The sequence below is a fragment of the Clavelina lepadiformis genome, chromosome 8 (genome assembly GCF_947623445.1).
Source record: "Clavelina lepadiformis chromosome 8, kaClaLepa1.1, whole genome shotgun sequence".
NCBI lineage: Eukaryota > Metazoa > Chordata > Ascidiacea > Aplousobranchia > Clavelinidae > Clavelina > Clavelina lepadiformis.
This window is the reverse complement of record NC_135247.1, coordinates 7,159,402-7,173,604: the sequence shown is the minus strand read 5'-3', so window position 1 is coordinate 7,173,604 and position 14,203 is coordinate 7,159,402. Positions and strand designations below refer to the sequence as shown.

The following is a 14,203-nucleotide window of genomic DNA, read 5'->3' as shown; positions in this document are numbered from 1 at the left end:
AAGTTTTTTTTTAGGAAATCTAAAATGATGAAACACAATGATCCAAGAAATTACACATATATATATATTATACAGGCGCATGTAAAGTTTACATTTGTTGTTACGTGAATGCATCTGCTGTAGTGGTGAGTTACATTTTGGACAACATTTACATAAACCGTAACTAGGTATTAGTCCAGGATTTCCTTAATGATTTTGTCCTAGATTTTTTTATGTTATATGTTCACTGCTAGACCGTTACAAAGGTAGACATTTTTTGTTGTGAACCAGGCCTAAATTTGTTTCTTTTGTAATTAGTTTAGAAGTGATGTCCACTTGTATAATTTTTTCAACCTATACTGCTGCCAGCTGTAACTGAGATTTTGTTTTATTTTTCACTTCTGATACTATGCCACAAACTGTTCTTTTAATGTCATTAACAGTCTTTTTTTTAACAGTGTCTGTTGTTAGGCAATTTTTGAAGTGTTAAACCTAGCTATGTCTGGTGGATCAATCTTAGAGGTATGAGTATTACTTTATTTCTATACATATATATATTACATATCCTTGTATATACTGTAAGCTGTTTGTTGAAAGTGATTTTAATTTCGGTACATAATATTTGGAGCGGCTTGTATTTCTGAGCAGCTCATTAATAGTATAGGCAAAATTGATAAATTTAATTACAGCAAATATTTTGTTTCTGTCTTGAGACATTCTAAATGGTGAATTGTTTGCTAGTTTTAATTTATTTTTGTGAAAATAAATTTGTGTAGTGTTTGTTTACTGGTCACAGTCACGTGGATAACAATTATGTCAGTGCATGTGATCTTGTGCTAACAGTGGTTTTACTGTCCTGTAGTGTTGTATACATAGTGTTTGTGGTATTAAGGCTTGTCATGTTAAAAAATGAAATTGATGTGAAATTGTTTCCGTGTGTGTGAAAAGTGAACTGTTTTGTACATACAAATTTTTCCCACTATAAGCATTTTAGTAAGGAGTAAAGTGTAGCATCTTTCTTCTAGCACTTTCCCTGTGAATAAGTTGCCTAATGTTAATGACAAGTAAGTAGTTGCATTGGTATGGTATTGAGGATAATCTTTGCACGACTTAAACCTGGCTTGGATTCCTCATGGCTTGAGCCCCACTGTGCATTAAATGTTTTGATTTTTATTTCTAATTGTATTGTTTAGATATTTTTCTTAAAGATGCATTTTCAAGCTGTTTTTTTTATTTAACTTACTGGAATACCTAACTTTTAAGCTTTTGTATTCAGAAAGCCATTGATATTGTCAAGCAAGCAGCTGACGAAGACAAAAATCAAAATTACCAAGAAGCCTTAAGACTGTATGAAAGTGCCGTGGAACATTTTTTACATGCAATAAAATGTTAGTTATGCTATGTTTCAAATACTAGATATATACAGTGTACAAGTTTAGGCTTTTTCTTTGACTGTTTATGAAACTTTCTTGATCATTTTATGATATTAAGGCAGTGTTTCTCAACCCCGAGTCCGCGGACTCATTTGAGTCCGCGTAAGGTTTTTGTGAGTCCGCAAGCCCATTAATTTACCGTATATAATTAGGCATAGGTTATAATTTTCGCGACGGTTCTTCGCCTCAAAAAGTAGGGGTCGCAAGAAATACCTTGGTGTGTTGGATAATTTTGGTAATTACAACATTCGTTTGTTGGTAATTTAAAATAGTCTGATTCAGAGTCTTGTTTATTTCTATTGTTACGGTGGTGGCAATCCAATCCAAGAATTATTCCTTAATTCTTTCGTTCTCTTCTACTTCTTCCAATTCCTGGCACGCAAATCACCTCCTTTTTTCTCTTTTTTAAAAGGAATTCCCAAGTGTCAGAGCTTTTTTGTTTCTTTCCTTCTCTCGCAATGCAATTTCACCTGCGCACGTTACACCAGGTTGTGCTTGCAAATGTCTGTGCATAAGCCAGTTTAGGCATTATTGGTGGCGAAAAGACCTCGCCATAGTTTTCAAAGAAGTTGTTTCTGTTGTCAATTTTATTAAATCTCGTCCCTTGCACACTCGTTTATTTCGTGTATCATGTGAAGAAATGGGGGCAGAATACAATGGGCTTCTGTTCCAATCAAACATTCGTTGGTTATCGCGAGGAAAGGTACTGGAGAGAGTGGCCAACCTTCGAGATAAAATCAGCACCTTTTTGAAAGAACAGAAACATGAATTTGTTGATCTCTTTAGCGATGACAAATGGATTGCCAAATCGCTTTTCTTAGCTATTTTTTTCAGCCATGTGAACCAATTGAATGGCTCTATGCAGGGAAAAGACAAAAATATTTTAGATGTAACAGAAAGCATTGATGCGTTTGCGCGGTATTCGTCGGATCTTTCTTGAGCACCTCGATACATTTGTTTCAGAGCTGGATCGATATATTCCTTCCCACAGTTATAACAAGATGTTTAACTGGGTACGAAATACTTTTGAGGTGTCAGCGTTAGAGGTTAATTCAGAAATAAATTGCTTCGCTGAACAGTTGATTGAACTGCAAAGTTTACAGATGTGGAGAGACAAGTTCAAAATTGTTTCTCTGTTTCAATTTTGGGCGAATGTTCTATCGAAGGAACCTAATCTATCTGACCTCTACAAACAAGCAGCAATAGCTCTTTTGCTTTTTTCCGACTACATACTTGTGTGAAGCTGGATTTTCAACTTAACTATGCTTAAAACCAAGTACCGGAACTAACTTCAACCGGAAAATGATATCAGGTGTGCATTGACGACCATAATTCCTGATTTCGACAAACTTGTGAAGCAAGTCCAGGGACAAAGTTCTCATTGAGATAGGTTGAGCAAAGGTTGTAATTTTCAAGGTTCCGACTGAGATTTATAGTGCATATGTGCCCAATAAACAAAACGCTTCTGCTTTTTTATCTTACTGTTTTAGTGTTGAACTAACTTATTTTTTATTCCTATTACATGAGTCCGCGAATACTTATGTTAAAAGGAAAATAGTCCGTGGGCTAAAAAGGTTGAGAAACACTGTATTAAGGTATGGTTCACTTAGATCTTTATTTTGATTTTGCAAAATGTCAAGTGAATAAGTTGCAAAGGTTTTAAACCACTTAAAGTGCTTAAACAGATCATCTTGTTATGTGTACAGATGAAGCTAAAGATAATGCGGCAATCAAAAACAGCATTCGTCAAAAGTGTGTGGGATACCTAGACAGGGCTGAACAGCTAAAGAAACATTTAGAAAGCAAAAAGGCTGGTGGAAAAAACAAAAAGAAGAAAGAAGTTAAAGCTGAAGGATCGTAAGAAGTTGTTTAACAAACATATATTACAAAACCATTTTACTTTTTGGGAGTGAAGTGTGTAATGTCACTAACTGGGTGGAAAAGCATCAATAAGTATGGGTAATTTCAGGAGCGATGATGAAGATGAAGATGATCCTGAAAAGAAAAAATTCAGAAACCAACTTTCAGGTAAATGATACTTAATGTACTGAATCATAGTTCAGCTTTTCGGCAAACATAAAATACAACTTGTTGGACTCTTTTCCATTTTCTTTCTTTAGGGGCCATTGTTGTTGAGACTCCTAATGTGAAATGGAGTGATGTTGCTGGGTTGCACGATGCCAAGGAGTCGCTAAAAGAGGCTGTAATTCTTCCAATTAAGTTTCCTCATTTATTCACAGGTACTGAACTAGCTCATTGCACAGTAAATCGGCTTTAATGTTGTACTCACTGTAGCTGAACCAAGAGACAGCTTATTCATGACCTTAAAATAAACCCTTTACATCACATGTGTCAAACTCCCGGCCCGCCAAGCCATTTCATTTGGCCTGTCAAGGTTTATAAGTGTTGCACAGTAAGATAAAATCCACAAAGATTTCAAACTCGAGAGCTTACTGTTTCCTAATGGCTACTTCAATTTCAGTAAAAGCATAAAAGAATAACAGTGAATCTGGAAGAAAAACATTGAGTTTGACACCCCTGCTTTACATGATTTATATAGTTCTGCATTATTTATATAACTTTGAAAATGTAAAAAAATGTATGTAACATAAAACATGCTTTGCTTTAAAAAACCATTGGTTGTCATCAAAAATAACCAAGCTATTACTATTTTTTCCTATTTCATATAGCTAGCATGTAGCTATCATAAGTTCTTACTAAGCTGTCAATTGTATCTTGTGCAGTGAGGTAATTTCTAAGGAACAATTAAAGTCTAAGCAACTACAATCAAAACCTACAGTATCTTACATAAAGGTATTATTTGCAATATTTTGAAGTTGTATTAGATGGTACATTTTTTACAATGCAGGAAAAAGAACTCCTTGGAGAGGAATTTTACTTTATGGAGTAAGTTTACACAAACATTTATTTTTCACATTGTCAAAGCAGAATTTAATTTTTTTTTTGTTTAGCCCCCTGGCACCGGCAAGTCATACCTTGCGAAAGCAGTTGCTACAGAAGCAAACAATTCAACGTTTTTGTCTGTATCGTCATCAGATTTAGTCTCCAAATGGCTTGGCGAAAGTGAAAAGTTTGTAATCGTTTTTGATTTTACATTTAAACGTGGACTAAGTAGAAAATGAACTCCAACTTGAAATTCATCTGTTTATTCATCAAATTTGCAAGGATGGTGAAAACATTATTTCAAATGGCACGGGAGCAGAGACCTTCCATCATATTTATCGATGAAGTTGATTCGTTGTGCGGTTCTAGGAGTGATAATGAGAGTGAAGCATCCAGAAGAGTAAAAACAGAATTTCTTGTCCAAATGCAGGGTAAGATGCTTTTGTTTATGTTCATTGTTCATCTTTGCTGCTGCACCACTCAATGCACTCACTTTATTTACAGGCGTTGGAGTCGACAATGAAAATGTTTTAGTTCTTGGTGCAACTAATATTCCATGGCAACTTGACTCTGCTATCAGAAGAAGGTAGCCAAAAATGTTTTCTTTTTAATCTTTGTAGAATGCTTTGGATGTGTGGGATTATGCTGTTAAACCACTGAACAATAAGTTTGCTCAGTCTGCAATATTTTCACAGATTTGAGCGACGTATTTATATCCCACTGCCAGAGGAAGTTGCTCGTATTACCATGTTCAAGTTACATCTTGGTGATACTAAAACAAATTTAACAGAAAATGATATAAAACGCCTTGGCAAAGTGACGGATGGGTAAATCATCGCTTTGTTTTAGTGTTTCTGTATAGCATTAGTTTACACAGTAGTGAGCACATAGTCCTGCAATGAACTAATATATTCTGAAAATACAGGGTTTAAATCGAGAGCTAAACCATTATTATTGATACTTGTTATTTGGCAGTTACTCTGGTGCTGACATTGGTATAGTTGTACGTGATGCTCTCATGGAACCAGTAAGAAAAGTACAACGTGCAACACATTTCAAAAAGGTGTGTACACTGTACAGTAGCTAACTCTTTCAGCTCGTGTTAGAAGTTATTGTTCCCACTTTCAACTATTTGCTTGATATACAACAATAGGTCAGAGGGCCAAGTCGGGACGATCCCAATGTAATAGTTGATGACTTATTGACTCCTTGTTCACCTGGAGACCCCCAAGCAGTGGAAATGGCGTGGCTTGATGTCCCTGGTGAAAAGCTTTTGGAACCACCTGTTTCAATGGTCAGGGATCGGTCTTAATACTATGTTAATGGATTGTATAAAATGCAATTATGTCATGTATTTAGCCTAAAGCTTTTCATTTACATGTTTCAGAGTGACATGCTGCGTGCAAAAGAAAATACTCGTCCTACTGTTAATTCAAAAGACCTTCTACTGTTTGAAAATTTCACAAAAGATTTTGGCATGGAAGGCTGAAGGGAATTTTTTCGAAAGATTGCGGCGACATGCATAATTTTGTGATTTGCACTTAGATATTTTTCTTGCATTGGTCGATGCAGATGCCAAGAACAGGAGAGTTAGGAATTGCTGATTTTGCATGTTATGATGCTTCTCTCTTTATTGTAAACATTAAAGGTTATTTTACTGCCTGCCTTTAAACTTAGTATCATTTAGCAAATGCCTATGACACTAAATCGAAACTGTAATGTTGTGAAAAATTGTATATTCTGCTTTATATTTTCTATACGGTTCAGATACAGTTGTGGCATGGTATTTCTGAAATAAATCCTTTGTTGAGTAGTTTTTCTGCAGTTGTCTTTGGTGTAATATACTATGTTATATAAATACTTCCCTGTCATTCAATAAATTAAAATTCTTGTAACTGCAAACATTTGCTATGTTTCAGAGAGCAACCACAATTTTATAACAGATTTTTTATTTTGCCGAACGCTTATTTATTCGTCATCTTCTTCATCACCACCACCACCAGACTCCTTTCTCATGTTGCGACGCTTGACTCGTCCTATTTAATAAAAAAGCAAATTAATGCTTACAAAGTAGCAAAAGACATAAAACTGCTGAAAGTAGACATGGATCAGATTTACCTGGACGGCCACCTCCATATGGAGACCTTAAAGAGAAGTCAATGTGCTTCTGAGAATCAAGTCGTACAATAAATGATGGGATGTTCACCACTTGCTTACGAACTCTGTTAATATAAACAATAACACACTTTTAACCATTGCACAAAACATATACATACATGACATACTTTTTTCTCCCACCTGATATGTCGTTGTCTAATCAAAACACGGGCATGGTGAATAGATTTGGCGAGGCCTAACTTAAAAACTTGTGTCTGTAAACGACGTTCCAGAAAGTCTTCAATTTTTAAGCCAAGCACGTAATCGAGTTTCATTTTTGCCTCATCGAGCACACCAATCCTCACAAGACGACGCAAGAGTGCATTACCTGTGTGCATCAACATCAACGTGTGTAAGTTTCATCTTCCAAAACTTTACGGAAATATCTGACATTACAGATTTTAAACACTTTGGTATATTAGACGATTCTTATACCATGGGGAAATAATGATAAATGTTCTTAGTTATTCTTAAGGTAATGCAAAAAAGAATGGATAGGTAGGTAAACAAAATTTATGCAATATAAAGGCAATTTGAACCAAAGCTGCCTGAGTATGACATCTGGGCATGACAAAATGTTTATCTTGGCATGCCCTGTACAGTTTGATGTCTGATGCTTGGACAAAGAAATTTCATCATGCAACTAACTTGACAATAAATCACTTTAAAGTGTTTCAGCTCGTCAATCTCTTGTTTATAACTTATCAAGCTGAAGCTGAGCGATAATATCGCTATTGAAAAGTAAACTAACTAATAACAAATGTACACAGTGCTGGTCTGTGTATAGCACCTTCATTACAAAATCTTTTTTACAACCAATTTGCAGACCTCTGTCCTACTCTGTAGCCCTACAGGATACAGCAAAGTTAAATGCATAGTTCTGAAGTTAAGTGTACTTGGCATTTCCAAACAAACCTTCAAAAAGACGCCTGGGTTCTTTTTCATCCAAAGTCAACAAGTCACGTGCAGCTTTGCGAATCTTGGCGAGTGTGTATTTTACACGCCATACCTAAACATTTAAAAAGCCGTTAATGTTGTTCATACCAAGAAGAACTAGTAAAAATTTTAATTTATAAAAAGTTACATAGGTTGAATAAAAATGAAAACCAGGGCAAACCTATATTCTGCCTCCCTATAATATTTACGAGGGAGGGCACGGGAACCGACTGATACCTATATTGACTGATTTATGAACACATTTTGTGATGACAATATGCTATCTGAATCCATACTTGCATATTGGAGCTCAGCAAAGTTTGAATAATTATTGCACACCTTAAAGAAACATTGGCAAACTTTTTGTGAAAAAGTACACATTAGCCCCTTACGAATGGTGGACAAGACATAATAATAATAAACAACCAAAATATTAAGGCTTCAATATATTCCACAATGCCAATGTTTGCCTGCCAGGCATTTGTGATAGGCAAGGTGGGGCCCTTTACCATAGAAATCGGAAAAAAAATTATTTTTTTTGGACACGTCGCTTTTAAGCACTAGATTTGCAGGTTAATTCCTCAAGCCAGCATGAGATTCATCAACGTGTAAGCAATACTCTCCGATTTAAGTTAACAGCAGTTTTCAAAGAGAACTCGTGCATGCAAAGACATAAATTTTAACCTAATGGTGCGCACTAAAGCTTTATTTCTTTGGTTGGTTGCTCGAGCACAAAAATGTAAATATATAATAATAAACAACAAATCGAGGGTTCAGTGCATGCCAAAATCTGCGTCTTTGCACACATGAGTTTTATATTAAAAAATCATTTCCAGTCGGTTCAAGATGCACTAACACTGTTCAGTTATCGGGTCTAATGCAGAAGTGCACAAGCAAATAATATCACAATTTTGAGTAGCTGGGGTCCAGTATACAAATGCATCCTGTGGTTGTACACTCCTGCAATAGACACTAATTATTATAAATTAGGTTAAAAATTCAGTTTCTCAAAACATTCTGTAAGTAATTACCACACAATTTTTATGAGTAAGAAACCAATATTTCACCTCACGCTTATTACGTAGACCATATTCACCAATAAGCTTCAATTCTTGATCAAGACGAGCTTTTTCAAAAGGTCTTCTGGGTGTAACGTACGTTTTTCTATACACTAAACTCCTTGCGTGAGGCATATTTGCTTTTAAAAAATAACACCAAGTATAAGACAGTGAAACACATCAATTACCACACTATGTGAAATATCGATTTCGTATAAAACTCCAAAAAAACGCAAACCTAATTGTACAGCATTTCTTACCGCTACTCCACGCTGTCGCCAACAAAAAAGACTGCCATTATCTCGTTTCCATAAAACGTTCTTTTTTTTCAGGATTTGATGTGAGGTGATTCATGCACACAAAAAGTTCTTATAATGGAAAAGGGTTTTAAGTAGTCGTAAACTTGGACATTTTTAGTATGAATATAATTTTTAATAAGTTTAGAAAAAAAAATCTCTACAAATTTTCCATTTTGACTTTGCTCAAATCATTTATCACATTTTTGGTGCAATAAGCCACTTGCGATGATGCTACAACTTACAGAGAACTCAACAAAACTTGTAAAAGCTTGTAAATATCTGAATTATACCAAGAGTAATAAAAACACACTTTGCTCTTTTATTTATTGCCGAATTTGCCTGAAACATAATTCTGAATCCTGCATGAAATTTGTATTTGTAGGTTGGCACTATGTCAACGTCACAGTAATGGACATTTTCCTTTAATTTATCTTTTTACTGAATTTTTTGTATTCCTTAGTTAATTTCATGTTGATTGCTTTGCTTTGTATTCTGTTCACCGTTTATCAAGTCATTCAGTTGTTCATTTGTTTCTTAAGTTAAGGATTCAATACAATTTTATTTTCTTATACGTGTTGGCCGATCGATTTCTACGAAAGTGCTGCCATGAAAGACATGACATGAAATCTGTCCAAGCCGACCTTCATGATAGTAGGCTTTTCCTCGGAAAACGGTCCTGAGAGTTTCACTACTCACCGGAAGGAACAGCCACACATTCTTCACGACGTTTCCTTACACCATAGAATGGTAAATATGGTAAGTCAGCTTTATTACGTCATCATAATATGTAGTATTATAACTTACACTTAAAGCATCAGTACTTATAGATTTTATGATCTAAAATCTAGTAAATGTTGAAAATCACCACTCTAGCTAACACCATTTTATTGAAATTATGAAAAAAAAAATAAGGTTAGGAAAATAAAATAAAAACGAGCAATGTACTAATAGGGCATGCTAACTAGGGCCAGCACAAACCCAAATAGATTCGCAGAATATCGCCTGTGTGGGAGATTCGGGCGAACACGAATGCTATATAGGCCTACTACTTACAGATTTATCAATTTTAGTTTAAAATAAGGATCAATTTTCTTGGCTAGAGTCAACATTTCTTACGGAAACTCATTTTAGGATTTTAATTTTCAAATCGCTATTTAATGATTAACTTTAAGCAATTAAGCGTAAGCAACTTTTTGACAGAAATTAAAATTTGGTACTGACATGAACAGTTTCGGTATTTGTTCTGGTCGACCTTTATGTTATTCGGATTCGCACGAACCCGAATAATCGTTCTCGCTGCACATATCTAATGCTAGCAGAGTTGTAGACTAATTTTAGTATTCGAGTACAAGTACTTACTTTGAAAAAAATTTAAGTACAGGTAGGCTACCAGGTACCAGGCGGCAAATACAAGGTAGGACCAAAGATATAAAAAACTTTGAAGAACGTTTTTTATATCGTTGGTAGGACTGTATAAGTACTCGAGTACTTCATCGTGATATAAAAATTACGAAATAATTCTTAAATTCCTTCATATTCCCACATTCTACACATTTTATACGTACCGCTAATTGCCTAAGTTAGTATTGTCTAGGCTTCTTATATAATCGCGTGTATCTGTGCAGAGTTTCATTCATTTGTTTTATTCAGTTCCGGTTTACTTTTCGTCAATACAAATTTTATTAACGTTTCTCCTTTTTGCTGACTCGTTGGTGTACTTGCAGTGCTAGTCGAGAAGAAAACGGAACTGTAAGGTTACCGGAGTCATGACTGGGCTATTTCTCTCTCTCTCTCCCTTCTACGGTCATAGGCGATGCCCGTTAACCGTTTTCCAGGTCGCTTCTCAGTTTGCACCCTACGCTTTGAGGAGCGTATCCAGAGGATGGCTCGTAACGTTTATATCCGTCGTTCGCCACAAATTTATTTAAGACAGATTAATATGCAGTAACAAATTTAGAGAGTTGATAAGAAACTAACAACTCAAGTATTTTCAAAACTATCAAGTACAAGTCAACTATCAAGTACTCTCGGGTACCTCAAAAGGCTTCTCAAGTGAAGTACTTCACTGGAGTAAAGCAGCTCTGCTGTATACTATATTATGGTTTAGACTTTGGTTGATGTGGATGGAACATAGAAAATTAAAAGTATGGAATGGATTGAAGTATTTTTTTAGGGCTCCTGGGTGGTCGTTCTTTGGAGACCTTTGACGTCATTGATCCTACCACCCGTACTGAAGTTTAGGTCAAAATTGACAGCTCGCCCCGCAAACCGGTTTGACAATCGCTTTTGCATGGCGAAGTATTCCGGCGAGACCAGCAGTCTTCAACTTTTTCTGACCTGTTTCGAATCTATGCGCAACGTGATATCAAAAGTTGATAGCACCATTGAGTGGCAGCAGTATGTCTTCAATAGATTGCCGCAATCAACCGAGGTGTTTTTTTGCGGCCGCCGGAGCAGCTAAAAACCTGCCGAATGAAGTGGTTGCGCTTAAATGCTAATTATTATGCAAAATTTTACAGGTTACTAAAAAGTTATGTGGCCCGCTTACTCAGCTGTAACTAACAAAGTGGTCTGCAACAGCAAGTAAGTACATCGCCCCTGACTTAAATAAAGGCCTGCAGACACTTACATATAACGTTACAATACCTGATTGAGTGGATCGTGAGTTACGTTAAATCGTTAATATTTACAGTAAGGCTTAAAACGTGCTAAAGAGAAATAACGTTAACGTTTGCTGGTAACAACTGGCACGGCCACTAAACCTATAGTTATTTAAATCTATAAAACATAAGTTGAAAAAGCGAATACTAAGCAGACCAGCAGATGGTATGTTCAAGCAACTGATGAATGAAAATTGCTCCAATGCTGTATATCAGTGGATAGGAAAAGAAACCTACTGCAAGAAACCCCATCCCGGGCAAGAGCCCGGTTTCTGGTGGCCATAGCACTAAGGAAGGTCATTGTTAATTGGCCTGAGCTTGTACAGCAAGAATGCACATCAATGATAATATTTGGAAGATGTAATGACAATACTGCTCGTTGCAAAATGGAAACTTCTCTGGTACGTCGACAAAGATATAAGGAAAAATATGCCAATGCTGTCCAATAGATGGTAGTGCTGAAAGGTAACTCCTCTTGGTCCGGTGGTGCTGATGGTGACGTTTCACTCTAGTAACTGGTTCTAGTCTTTTATCTTGAAAATATGTAAAAGCGAACTGCAGTAATTGCAGAGGTGGGCAGTCGGTAGTTTGAAAGTACCGTCGGTCGTGGTACCGGTACTTAGCAAAAGATTTACCGACAGTTCCCGTATTCGGTACTATTTTTAAAAAGTAGTTCGGTACTTCGTCGGTACTCAGTACCGGTACTTTTTGTCTAAAAGACGGTGCTGCCAAATGCAATGTTTGCCGCTATTATGCCCCCCGTAAAGGCTACTCCAGGCCAAAACATATGTGACGTTAATCGCTCGCAATTTGACTTAACATTTTTAGATTAAAATTAAAGTTTAAAATAATCACGTGAAAAGAACCGAGCACCGGGACCAACAGAAATTTCTTGAAAAAAGTAATTCGATACAGATTTTTGGTACTTGAACCGACGATACCGGTTTCGGTACTGAAAAAGTACCGTGGTACTGCCCACGTTTGAGTAATTGCAGTAAATATCCGAAATAGTTGTGTAATGAGTGCTGAAAATTTACAGGTCACTAATTAAACAGAGTGACGTATAGTTTTCTGAATCCGAATGAAATTTCCAATACCATCATCTTATCAAAGTGCTTTATCGAAAGGCACTTGTCGTGCGCATGCTGGATTCTTACTGCCTATGTCTAGAGTTTGAGGAAAGCTATTTTGAAGTTAAAAGAAAGATAAAAGATATAGTGTTTTAAAAATTAAGTGAAACATTGTCAATATGATTACAGCTCCAGTATTACTAAATGTTGCTTACACTCAATAACAGAATGTGACTTAAAGCCAGTAAACATCCATTAGTGAAATACAATTGAAAATACATACATAATAGAGAAAAACAAGTGTATAGTGCAATAAAATATATGAAAGTGCTTGGCGCTGGAGTGCAGATTTACAATTGTCACATAGTGTCATGCAAGTGTGATGATGAAGCAAAATAACTTTTTAATTTTTTATAAAAAATTGTCTCATTTTCCAAAAGTTTCAAATCATGAGGTAGAGAATTCCGAATTTTTGGTCCCATATATCAAATAGTTTGTTGGGTTAAGGATTTACTGCAGAAGGAAAGGCAATTTTTTTAATTTCTCAGGAAAATGGCATATTTCGATGAATTTATTTGGAAAAAATCTTAATAGAGGAAGCAGTTGATGCTTGGCTTTGAACATGATGGTGCATATTTTACTCTCAAATAAGCTATTTATAGATAAAAAACTTCAGTCCTTCAAGAGATTTGAATAAACTTTGGTTTTATAACTATATATTTGCTCGCCATACATGGTGCATATTTTCTGAATATGTTTCGAAACAGATTGGTGGCCATGCTTCCAAACTGCGATACAGTAACGTAAATGATTTTCTATGAAAGTGTGATATAAAGACATCAGCGCAGCTATATTTAAATGAGGTTTAATTTTCCTGGCCATTGCTGAGTTAGCTCTTAGTTTACGTAGTAAATAATTCATATGAGACTTCCAAGGTAGATTTTCATTTAAATTTATTCCTAAGAACATGATTTCCTTAACCCTTTGAATTGGAGAGCTGTAAATCAAAAGCGGTTTAGTATGATCAGAACTTTTTGGAGAGGTTAAAAAGATCATGTATTTTGTTATGTCTATATTCAAAGATAATTTGTTAGCTGAGAGCCAATTGGATATGTGTTCCAGGTCATTATTTGCTCGAGCTATTACCTCATTCAAGTTTTTACCTGACACAAAAAGATTTGTGTCATCAGCATACATTATTGAGTCACAGAATTTTAGACTTTGAGGTAAGTCATTTACATAAATTAGGAATAAAAGCGGACCCAGAATTGATCCTTGTGGGACCCTTGTTCTAATGGTGCATTTAGTGGTGGAAATTTGAGCGCAATAGTTTACAAGTTGGTGGCGGTTGTGCAGGTAACTTTTGAACCAATCTAGTGTGATACCTCTGATACTGTAATAGTGGAGTGTGGTCAGTAATATTTGGTGATCTATCGTATCAAATGCTTTGGTCAGGTTCAGGAAAATGCAAAGTACAGAGTCTTTGTTTTCAAGGGAGTTGCATAATTTATCAGTAAGGTTGGTGGAGTAGTGGGCACGAAAACCAAATTGTTTGATATGGAGTAGGCCTACTTCATGTTTATTTAAAAAATTTTCCACTCTAACAAACATAAGCTTTTCCAATATTTTTGAAAACGGCGATAGCAGACTGATAGGTCTGTAAATTTTTCAATCACCTTAGATGGCCCCCCTGCCTTAATTACTAAT

General features: G+C 35.7%; 2 protein-coding genes across 2 annotated transcripts; one reads left to right on the top strand and one right to left on the bottom strand.

The window, feature by feature from the left end:
- The first annotated feature begins 148 nt into the window (after positions 1–148).
- Positions 149–6,129, top strand: LOC143468774 (vacuolar protein sorting-associated protein 4B-like). Its single transcript, XM_076966160.1, has 14 exons — positions 149–167; positions 438–501; positions 1,256–1,367; positions 3,119–3,269; positions 3,382–3,440; positions 3,533–3,652; positions 4,282–4,319; positions 4,385–4,503; positions 4,599–4,747; positions 4,821–4,902; positions 5,012–5,143; positions 5,292–5,379; positions 5,470–5,610; positions 5,704–6,129. Exons 2-14 carry the CDS (start codon positions 478–480, stop codon positions 5,803–5,805), a joined length of 1,317 nt encoding a protein of 438 aa, XP_076822275.1. The 5' UTR covers positions 149–167; positions 438–477; the 3' UTR covers positions 5,806–6,129.
- A 119-nt stretch (positions 6,130–6,248) lies between these two features.
- On the bottom strand, positions 6,249–8,798 carry LOC143468775 (small ribosomal subunit protein uS4). The gene is made up of 6 exons (XM_076966161.1): positions 8,728–8,798; positions 8,477–8,607; positions 7,389–7,482; positions 6,615–6,801; positions 6,435–6,538; positions 6,249–6,352 (listed from the first exon to the last, which is right to left on the bottom strand). Exons 2-6 carry the CDS (start codon positions 8,600–8,602, stop codon positions 6,285–6,287), a joined length of 579 nt encoding a protein of 192 aa, XP_076822276.1. The 5' UTR covers positions 8,603–8,607; positions 8,728–8,798; the 3' UTR covers positions 6,249–6,284.
- Between the last annotated feature and the right edge of the window lie 5,405 nt (positions 8,799–14,203).